The following is an 11,389-nucleotide window of genomic DNA, read 5'->3' on the forward strand; positions in this document are numbered from 1 at the left end:
CTTTGGGTTAATAACAGACCTCATTTTTGAAATAGAAAAAGAACATCGTCCTCAATCTTTTTCTGCAGCCTCTGTTCTGAATGAATGGAAAGCTCTCAGTACAAAGGCTTCCCATTCATTTACAGACTGGAGGTGGTAAAATATTCACTATCATCCAGTTATGAATGGGTAGAAGCCTCTATACTGAGTGCTCCTCCCCATTCAGAAACTCCTGAATAAACAGTGATGTGTAAAGCACTTGTTTCATTCATAACTGTAGACACCTAGTACTACGAGTCCCCAGTTGTTTACAAACACTGGAGTGATCGGCTGATCACTCCAGTGTTTGTCCTGCACACAGAGGATCAGTAAAAATCACAGATAATTAGCAATCCTCTGCTCGGTCATCCTGACCCGCTCGGCACGCACAGATCACAGAACCGCCGGCTATCCTGGATTTGACAGCTGGACTATTGCATTACTACTATGGTGTGCTGGTGACATTATTTCTTCGCTGAGGAGAAATAGATCCAGGCTCTCCAGGTGGGGAGAAGAGGCTGGTCGGGAGGGGATCGCCCAGATTTTTTTTAATGGCTGTCATCAGTGGCATTTTAGTCTCTGGTGACAGCTATTATTTTACAGAGGACTGTCAGGGGGACCGTTCTGATATAAGTTCACGGTCGCTAAAGCGACCATGTGCTTACAGTAGAACGATAAAAGCCACTGACGTATGGCATACTGACATGGCCAGCTGTAAGCGGTTGTGTTCCACTGTGCCATACGTTGGTGGCAGTGAAAGGGTTAAATTTAGTTCTATTTTGGGCCTATTCGCCTGCAGTGTTCTGCTGTGCGGGCTAGTGGCTGCCGTGTTCCCGGGATGGCTTTGCGCTGTTTTACCACTTTGCATGGTTTACTTTTTTTTTTTTCCTGTATTGAACTAGAACATAAGGACTCTTATGTGACCGATGGTGACTTCAGGTAAGCTTAAGTAAACTCTGATGTGTTGCAGAATGTGTATTTTTCCACAACATGCTGCAACCCATTATAAGTCAGTGTTGCAGGGTTAACAGGGCACATAGAAAACAATTGTTTTCTGTGGGTTTTGTGGAAAACAAATGTAGGTCACTGTACATAGTGTAAACTAGCCCTTACAGTAGGATTAAAAAAACAAACTTACGTGTTGTGTGCCTGATATTGTAAACTGTTTTTCACAAAGGGAGAAAAAGAAGAAGCCTGAAAAACCAAGGAAGCATAGTAGGAGTCGAAGCAGGACACCACCAAGCCCACCAGCCTTTAGAGGGAGAAATACTGCTATGGATGCTCAAGAAGCTTTGGCTAGAAGGTAATGCTTGCTATTGGTTCTTGCCAGTGTACTTTTTCAGGTCAGTATTCATTTGTCAATGTATATTATTTTTTACTGATCAGGTTAGCATATTGAAGGGCGGGGGATCGGTGCTTGCCCCAGATTTATTTAACCATTGGAAACGGGTACATTAATTTGCTACTGTCATATCGACTGTCACTCCGTCACCAGTACAGCTCCGTAATGCAGAGCTGTACCTGATGGGGAACTTGTCCGTCAGCTTTCCATCAGGCTCTGTCCACTCAACCATGGCATTGGTTGCTTAGAGTCTGTCTGCTGTACACATCCCACTCTAAACGCAGGCGTCTCTCGGTACGCCAGATCAGAGTTGGTCTTAATTACTGCCAGTCTTCTAATTTGTAAGCTGGCAGTCATTTTCTTGAATCTGTCTTTAGTTTTAGTAAAGCTGCCAAAACTGTCGTGCAATTTGGTGCAGGGCATTTAAAGGTCCGTACTGCCTGAAATTTGGTGCTTTTGTGTTTTTGTTTTTTTTTGTTATTTCTTCCACCCCCCATTCCATTAACTTTATTTTTAGTAAACCAATATACTGACAAGAAATCTGTGCTTTTTATAGATAGGGTCCACTAAGATTTGAAGAGAGATTGCAATAAGGATTATATGTATTGAACAAATATTCCCCATAGATTATTTAAAGATTTCCATGTAGTGCTTTTAAATATTTACACACGGATTTAAAAAAAATGAAGTAACATTTACTTAGAAGTTCCAATCTGCTCCCTCTCCCCCCCATTCCAGTTCAGTAGTGCTCGACCTGCAGCCATGTCTGGCATTACAGGTTGTGGAGCTCTGATGGTTAGACTATCGATCTATTAGCCAATATAGTATTGTACCTTCCAAATGTGGAGGCATTCCAGGCGCTTGCTATAACAATTTTGCTGACGGCTAGATATGTCTGTTTGATTTGACAGTTCTGTGAATGTTTCTGTTTTGCTGCTTTCTTTTGTAGTGCAGTACTATTATGTTTATAACATTTTCACAATAAAAGGATTTAGTACTGCAGTTATCTTGTACATTTTTTTTTTTTTTGGCATTATACTTTATCTTTTCTTTTCAAGATTGGAGAGAGCAAAAAAACTGCAGGAACAGCGTGAAAAAGAATTGGTTGAAAAGCAGAAACAGCAAGAAAGCGTAGGAGGTGAGAAAGGTACTTCCAGCTAATGATTATTGAAAGGTCGTTTTGACATTTAAGAGCAGAGCAAAAAACTGGATCTCCCTACACTGAACCTATACTTGGTTCATTCAGTTATAAAGTTACAGATTTGCTGTAAAGCTGGCTTAGTAAAATGTCTTTACATTTTAAACAAACCCCTCACTGTCTGCTGGATTGCAAAAAATAACTCGGAGAAGCCAATACCTTTCCCCCTTCCTCCCACAAACCAGTGCTAGGTGCCCAAGGGGCCAGCCATTGGGCTTAAAGCAGAACTGAAGCCAAAACTTTTGTTACTTTAAAAAAAAAAAGTTTTGGATAGAATAAAATAAAAAAAAACATAGCGCAAGTACCGGCGCTATGTATTGGGGCATTTTCACAAGTACTTGTGAAAAATGCCCTGTATCGGTCCCGATACCGATGCTAGTACCGGTATCGGGACATCCCTACTATATATCTGTGTGTGTGGGGTATTGCTTCTGACCTGAAGAAGAGAGGTTCACTCTCGAAAGCTTGTCTTTTTATAGATTTTGTTAGTCCAATAAGAAAGGTATCATTGCACACTGCAATACTGCGTTTTTGACATCTTGTCTACTGGACTAATACGGCTTACCCATTTATATTGCACTATATATATATATAATTACACACGCAGACTTAAAATACTTACCATATATGTGCACTACATGCTAAAATAATGATTGCTTTACAAATCTCTAATCAACCCATGGTATAATTTAACTTTTTCTTCTGCAGTTGCTGCAGGAGGCGGTGGATCCGGCATCAATGTAGCAGCTTTGTTGGCCTCAGGAACACAGGTCACCCCTCAAATTGCAATGGCAGCACAAATGGCTGCTCTACAGGCCAAGGCATTAGCAGAGACTGGCATTTCTGTTCCTAGCTATTATAATCCAGCAGCTGTAAATCCAATGAGGTTTGCAGAGCAAGAAAAGAAGCGGAAGATGCTCTGGCAAGGCAAGAAGGAAGGGGTAAGAATATTTGAACTGTTTTCTTAATACAGGGTTCTCTTTTTTTTAATAACTCCTTGCAACTCCGCATCGACAGAATATAATGGCTGACTCAGCTTTAGATAGCTTTTGCAATAATGTTTTGAGGCAGAGCTTTGTCCTGCTACAATTGGATCATAAACCCTGATGCTGATTGGTTTGTGGCTGTGGGCTGTGCACTGGAACAGAACAGTCATTGATGAGTGGTGGTCCTTTAACCCACTGGGAAGTGCATGTAGCCATCGGAACTATGCACCTCTTTAAAAATGTGGCTTAATCAAGGCGGGTGCAATAGCCAGACTGCGCTTAAGGGATGGTTGCTTGAGAGTTACTATTAACTCTCAAGCAACCAGAAACTACAGTTATCCGGCACCTACCAATCTGGGTGTCGAATAACTAGGAGTTTACTGTACAGTAAACTCCATAAATGTGGAAGATCGTAACTCAATCAATCGCAACCTGAGGAGCATCTGTTTTTTTTTTTGTATTATTATTTTTAGATATTCTGTGTGAATAGGAACAAGTACCAAACCATATAGTAGGATTTTTCAAAAATTTCACTGCAAACGTGGATAATGCACTTTAATCTTGTTACATATATCAACATTGCAGTGACCTGTTTGATATTGTCATTTTCTGTGAGCTCCCTATTTTTTGGTAAGGAGAAGCAGCTTCCTTACGACAATACCTGGCCTCAGAAACTCACTGTTTGTGCTAGAAAGAATTGAAAAGCCCAGCTTCAGTGACCTGGCATAATATAAAGTAGTCAAAGCCAGCCTGCAAAAGAAAAGGAATAATAAGTGTCCTGCCTCCAATCTCCAGAGCTTTACCGTCTGACACTTCAGGCTGTGTTCCATACCTGCGCCCGTCAGGTTCAAACTTCCAGCTGCTACATCACTGCTGTGTCCTGTGGTGATAGAAGGGGGGGGATTCATTTTTAGAATTCTGGTTTGCTCCCGCACAAGAAACGTCGGTGCTTGCCCCAGATTTATTTAACCATTGGAAACGGGTACATTAATTTGCTACTGTCATATCGACTGTCACTCCGTCACCAGTACAGCTCCGTAATGCAGAGCTGTACCTGATGGGGAACTTGTCCGTCAGCTTTCCATCAGGCTCTGTCCACTCAACCATGGCATTGGTTGCTTAGAGTCTGTCTGCTGTACACATCCCACTCTAAACGCAGGCGTCTCTCGGTACGCCAGATCAGAGTTGGTCTTAATTACTGCCAGTCTTCTAATTTGTAAGCTGGCAGTCATTTTCTTGAATCTGTCTTTAGTTTTAGTAAAGCTGCCAAAACTGTCGTGCAATTTGGTGCAGGGCATTTAAAGGTCCGTACTGCCTGAAATTTGGTGCTTTTGTGTTTTTGTTTTTTTTTGTTATTTCTTCCACCCCCCATTCCATTAACTTTATTTTTAGTAAACCAATATACTGACAAGAAATCTGTGCTTTTTATAGATAGGGTCCACTAAGATTTGAAGAGAGATTGCAATAAGGATTATATGTATTGAACAAATATTCCCCATAGATTATTTAAAGATTTCCATGTAGTGCTTTTAAATATTTACACACGGATTTAAAAAAAATGAAGTAACATTTACTTAGAAGTTCCAATCTGCTCCCTCTCCCCCCCATTCCAGTTCAGTAGTGCTCGACCTGCAGCCATGTCTGGCATTACAGGTTGTGGAGCTCTGATGGTTAGACTATCGATCTATTAGCCAATATAGTATTGTACCTTCCAAATGTGGAGGCATTCCAGGCGCTTGCTATAACAATTTTGCTGACGGCTAGATATGTCTGTTTGATTTGACAGTTCTGTGAATGTTTCTGTTTTGCTGCTTTCTTTTGTAGTGCAGTACTATTATGTTTATAACATTTTCACAATAAAAGGATTTAGTACTGCAGTTATCTTGTACATTTTTTTTTTTTTTGGCATTATACTTTATCTTTTCTTTTCAAGATTGGAGAGAGCAAAAAAACTGCAGGAACAGCGTGAAAAAGAATTGGTTGAAAAGCAGAAACAGCAAGAAAGCGTAGGAGGTGAGAAAGGTACTTCCAGCTAATGATTATTGAAAGGTCGTTTTGACATTTAAGAGCAGAGCAAAAAACTGGATCTCCCTACACTGAACCTATACTTGGTTCATTCAGTTATAAAGTTACAGATTTGCTGTAAAGCTGGCTTAGTAAAATGTCTTTACATTTTAAACAAACCCCTCACTGTCTGCTGGATTGCAAAAAATAACTCGGAGAAGCCAATACCTTTCCCCCTTCCTCCCACAAACCAGTGCTAGGTGCCCAAGGGGCCAGCCATTGGGCTTAAAGCAGAACTGAAGCCAAAACTTTTGTTACTTTAAAAAAAAAAAGTTTTGGATAGAATAAAATAAAAAAAAACATAGCGCAAGTACCGGCGCTATGTATTGGGGCATTTTCACAAGTACTTGTGAAAAATGCCCTGTATCGGTCCCGATACCGATGCTAGTACCGGTATCGGGACATCCCTACTATATATCTGTGTGTGTGGGGTATTGCTTCTGACCTGAAGAAGAGAGGTTCACTCTCGAAAGCTTGTCTTTTTATAGATTTTGTTAGTCCAATAAGAAAGGTATCATTGCACACTGCAATACTGCGTTTTTGACATCTTGTCTACTGGACTAATACGGCTTACCCATTTATATTGCACTATATATATATATAATTACACACGCAGACTTAAAATACTTACCATATATGTGCACTACATGCTAAAATAATGATTGCTTTACAAATCTCTAATCAACCCATGGTATAATTTAACTTTTTCTTCTGCAGTTGCTGCAGGAGGCGGTGGATCCGGCATCAATGTAGCAGCTTTGTTGGCCTCAGGAACACAGGTCACCCCTCAAATTGCAATGGCAGCACAAATGGCTGCTCTACAGGCCAAGGCATTAGCAGAGACTGGCATTTCTGTTCCTAGCTATTATAATCCAGCAGCTGTAAATCCAATGAGGTTTGCAGAGCAAGAAAAGAAGCGGAAGATGCTCTGGCAAGGCAAGAAGGAAGGGGTAAGAATATTTGAACTGTTTTCTTAATACAGGGTTCTCTTTTTTTTAATAACTCCTTGCAACTCCGCATCGACAGAATATAATGGCTGACTCAGCTTTAGATAGCTTTTGCAATAATGTTTTGAGGCAGAGCTTTGTCCTGCTACAATTGGATCATAAACCCTGATGCTGATTGGTTTGTGGCTGTGGGCTGTGCACTGGAACAGAACAGTCATTGATGAGTGGTGGTCCTTTAACCCACTGGGAAGTGCATGTAGCCATCGGAACTATGCACCTCTTTAAAAATGTGGCTTAATCAAGGCGGGTGCAATAGCCAGACTGCGCTTAAGGGATGGTTGCTTGAGAGTTACTATTAACTCTCAAGCAACCAGAAACTACAGTTATCCGGCACCTACCAATCTGGGTGTCGAATAACTAGGAGTTTACTGTACAGTAAACTCCATAAATGTGGAAGATCGTAACTCAATCAATCGCAACCTGAGGAGCATCTGTTTTTTTTTTTGTATTATTATTTTTAGATATTCTGTGTGAATAGGAACAAGTACCAAACCATATAGTAGGATTTTTCAAAAATTTCACTGCAAACGTGGATAATGCACTTTAATCTTGTTACATATATCAACATTGCAGTGACCTGTTTGATATTGTCATTTTCTGTGAGCTCCCTATTTTTTGGTAAGGAGAAGCAGCTTCCTTACGACAATACCTGGCCTCAGAAACTCACTGTTTGTGCTAGAAAGAATTGAAAAGCCCAGCTTCAGTGACCTGGCATAATATAAAGTAGTCAAAGCCAGCCTGCAAAAGAAAAGGAATAATAAGTGTCCTGCCTCCAATCTCCAGAGCTTTACCGTCTGACACTTCAGGCTGTGTTCCATACCTGCGCCCGTCAGGTTCAAACTTCCAGCTGCTACATCACTGCTGTGTCCTGTGGTGATAGATCTGTGGTGGGGGGAAATCACAGCGTGTAATGTGACATCTGACACACCTGGAAGTGTCTGATATTGACATCAGCTCTGCAAGAGTGGTGCTTGGCGTCACTGCCCATCGGACAAGCAAGTATTTATCTTTTACAGGCTGTTTGTAGTTTTGACTTTTATTATTCTAGTGACAAGATCGCCTCAAATGGTTATCAAAGGCGGACCAGCTGTTCAGCTATGTATTTCCATTATGATCATTATATGTAAACTGCAAAAAGTTGAAAGAAATGTAGACTTGCCAGTAGTAACATAACAGGTTTCAATTTTAGTTCATTAAATGAAGAAAAGATATTCAGTTGCTGCAAACAGCTAAATAACGTGTCTTGGGTTTCCATACACCCACTTCAGTTTTAGTACTTCTGCATTTTTGCACCATAATGTTTTGCACAGGTGCCAGAATAATATTATGTGCAGCAAGAAAATAACTGGAAACAGCAATAAACACATGTAATATTTAATCTTGATGTTTTCTTTTAGGAGAAATCTCAGAAATCTCAGTCAGCGGAAATCTGGGAGAAGCTCAATTTTGGAAACAAGGACCAAAATGTAAAATTTAGAAAACTAATGGGAATAAAGGTGGGTAATATGATACTGATTGAAAAGTGAATGTTCCTGTGGGGTTTTTTTTTGTTTTTGTTTTTCTTTGTGGAGGGATGTTTACAATTTAACGTGACGCTAAACTCCGAAGTTAAATCTTAAAAATACATTCAAGTAGCCTAACTATTAACAAAAAAAAAGTATCTTATTTGTTTATCACTCAGCTGTAGATCCTCAAATCATCTCTGAATTGGTGCTGAGACTGTCCTTCCTTCTGGAGGGGTGAGGGGCGGGCTTCCGATGACCGCAGTGAGGGGCGGGCCTTTTGATCACTTCAAACGGGCAGCGTGCGCACACCGGCCCGTTCAGCAGTTGTCCAACAAGCAGGCCACTAACCCGCCGAGAATCGTACGATTCTCGGCGGGTTTTCAAGCCTGCTGGTTCGACAGAAGACGTGCGACCGTACAGTAGGAACGGTCGCACGCCTTCCATACACTGTACGATTCTCGTACGATCGCGGGATTTCCCGCGATTCTCGTACGAGAATCGTACAGTGTATGGGCACCTTTAGAGTGGTGGGCAGGGGCCGCACTCGAGCTGGAAAAGATGTTTAAAAACATCCACCTGCCATCAAGTGCAAGCTGTCTGGCCGTTTAACCCCTTAGTGACATGTGATGGCAATTAAAGTTAAAAAAAAAAAAAGTTTGAAAAAGTAATAAATCAAATGTAAAAATAATTTTTAGCCCCCCGCGAGCACGCACTTATTCACGTAATCGGGTGGGCCTACCTATGAAACCGATGCACATGCTACACATGTTGGGTATAGCTGCGTACGCGAGAGTGAGAGCAATAATCCTAGAGCCAATATTTACATGGATCTCTAAATTGATGACCTGTGGGGGGCTCTTAAAGTGTCATCTATAGATGTTTTGGGGTACTTAATTTTGTCGTCGTTTTACATACGCACACAATTTTTTACCTAGGCATGTTGGGTATCTATTTACTCGTTGAAACCTCATTTTATATATTTTATTTTAAAAATAGTTATTTTATTGTGTTTTGGGGCACTAAATTTAACTTAAGTGGATTTTTCACAACATTTTTGGGTTTGATTAAGGCCTTGTTCACACCAAGTGCGGAGCAGGTGCAGAGCAGTTACAGACCGGATCAAAACTGCGCCCAATGTATTCCAATAGTTTTCTGCTTCAGTTCCAGAGCAGGTGAAAAAACTGCAGCAAGACCTATTTTTACCTGCTCTGGAATGCATGCAAATGCCTGCAACGCACTGAAAGCCCATATTAAACAAAAAAAAATATATATTTTTACCAAAAATGGCCCGGAACGCATCAAAAACGGGCACAACCCACTGCACTGTGTGTGCAGAAGCCTGAGCAGATCTGCTCCTGCATTTGTTGTGAACAAGGCCTTAAGAGTTGCGCTAATATCGTGCAACATAAAAATTTTCAACTGCCACCATTTAATTCTACAGGGTCTTGGCTTTCAGGAAATGTATTATGTTTGGCGGTTTTAAGTAATTTTCAGGCCACAAATATGGATTATATCATGTGTGCGAAAGAAGTTAATTACAACGACCGGACAGTAAGCACTTACCGTATTTTTCGCTCCATAAGACGCACTTTTTTCCCCCCAAAAGGAGGGGGAAAATGTGCCTGCGTCTTATGGAGCGAATCCCGACGCCCGAGACATGCAGTTTCGGGTGCCGGGCGAGTAGTAGGAGCCACTGCTCGTTTAATACGAGTGATCTAATGAGATCACTCGTATTAAAGCCGAGCAGCGGTGATCGAGTTTAGCAGCAGGAGCCATTGCTCGTTTAATACGAGTGATCTAATGAGATCACTCGTATTAAAACCGAGCAGCGGCGTCGATCGAGATAACCATAGAGCAGACGAAGCATGTTAGTTCTTCGCCTGCTCTGTGTCATCACTGAGACCGTGGCGCTGTAATCACAGCGCCACCTGTCTCAGCGGTCACTAACTGCAGCTTCTGTCACAGCTTCTGTCATAGAAGCTGTCACAGAAGATACAGTCTCGAGTGCTCCATAAGGCGCGCCTGACCTCCCTGCGCCCTATGGTCCGGTGCGTCTTGTGGACCGCAAAATACGGTATATAAGAACTCCGGGCAGAAATAATAGTAACCCTTGCAGTGTACATGTGTAGCCCCTCCGGATTTCATAGCAGACCCTTATACCAGATAGGGGTCTGGTATGGATTTTAAGAAGGGATCCCGCACAAAAATACAAACAAATGGTGTTCCTCTTCACATTACAGCCCCCCTTTCACATCAAAGTCCCCCTTTTTATATCAGGAACCCCCTTGTATCACATCAGAGGCCCACTTTATGTTTGAAGCCTGCCTACACCATGGAAAGGCATGACACTGAAAATTTCAAGGCACCCCAGGGTGCCACGACACCCTGGTTGAGAAAGGCTGGCTTAGACCACCAGAGCAAAGGGGGAGCGAGGCTGCAGTGACAACCAGCCGACTTCAAGGCTCAGGTGAGTATGTTTAGCTTCTTTTCCCTAGACAAAAACAAGCAGTTAAACCTTGCAGTGTGGGGGTAGCCCCCCTACAAAGGTTAAGATGATTTGTTTTCTTTAACGCAATGGATTCAAATGTGGAATCCCTGCAGTGGTTCCATAGTCTGTTTTTTAAGAATTAATCATACTGAACACTACAAAAGAACCTCTCCCATCAGGGTACAGGGGCAAAGCTTGGTTCTGGTAGGGGTGGCATAAGGTCTGAGCAAGGAAAGTCAAATCCCTCTGTAAAGCATGCGTCTGAGATTATATAGTTACATAGTTAGTCAGGTTGAAAAAAAAAAGTCGGAGTTCCTTGAGGATTAACAAATCTACTTGCACTATGGCAGCATTATTAGTCTTAGTCAATTGGCTGTTAATCCCACGGCCTCCCTTTACTGAGTTATACCTATGATGCATTTCTGCTGAAGCAGTAATCATTTTGATATAGGAATACAGTCCATGTGTTAACTATTCTATTTGTTTTTAGCATGAAGATGAAGCTGGCACTAGTGGTGGAGATCCTGAATGTTACAAAACCCTAAAGCAACAAGAAGAGGTTTTCCGCAACCTGGACGCTCAGTATGAGATGGCAAGATCACAGACTCACACCGCGAGAGGCATGGGCTTGGGGTTTACATCAATGCGTGGAATGGACGCTGTTTGAATAAGGAGAACGGGATGTATTACTTCTGCTACTCTGGACTTCTCACTTCATGTCCTTGTAACCAAAAAGCTAGAATACTGGCTTGCATGGATGTTGCATTGACTTTAACTTATT

At 41.7% G+C, this 11,389-nt stretch overlaps 1 protein-coding gene across 4 annotated transcripts in view; it reads left to right on the top strand.

Annotated features, from left to right (window-relative positions):
- Window positions 1–11,389, top strand: part of RSRC2 (arginine and serine rich coiled-coil 2) — a 27,501-nt gene extending 16,112 nt beyond the window's left edge. For 2 of the 4 annotated variants that reach the window (XM_018557422.1, XM_018557447.1), the window contains 5 exons: window positions 1,196–1,321; window positions 2,419–2,507; window positions 3,267–3,500; window positions 8,023–8,111; window positions 11,099–11,389. In XM_018557422.1, coding sequence (XP_018412924.1) covers window positions 1,196–1,321; window positions 2,419–2,507; window positions 3,267–3,500; window positions 8,023–8,111; window positions 11,099–11,275 — 715 coding nt within the window. In that variant the 3' untranslated portion in view covers window positions 11,276–11,389. Of the gene's footprint in view, window positions 1–501; window positions 514–1,195; window positions 1,322–2,418; window positions 2,508–3,266; window positions 3,501–8,012; window positions 8,112–11,098 lie in introns of all 4 variants that reach the window. The other 2 variants (XM_018557441.1, XM_018557431.1) reach the window with 2 other exon arrangements.

Source organism: Nanorana parkeri, unplaced genomic scaffold, assembly GCF_000935625.1.
Source record: "Nanorana parkeri isolate BGI_ZX_2015 unplaced genomic scaffold, ASM93562v1 scaffold13, whole genome shotgun sequence".
NCBI classification, from domain to species: domain Eukaryota; kingdom Metazoa; phylum Chordata; class Amphibia; order Anura; family Dicroglossidae; genus Nanorana; species Nanorana parkeri.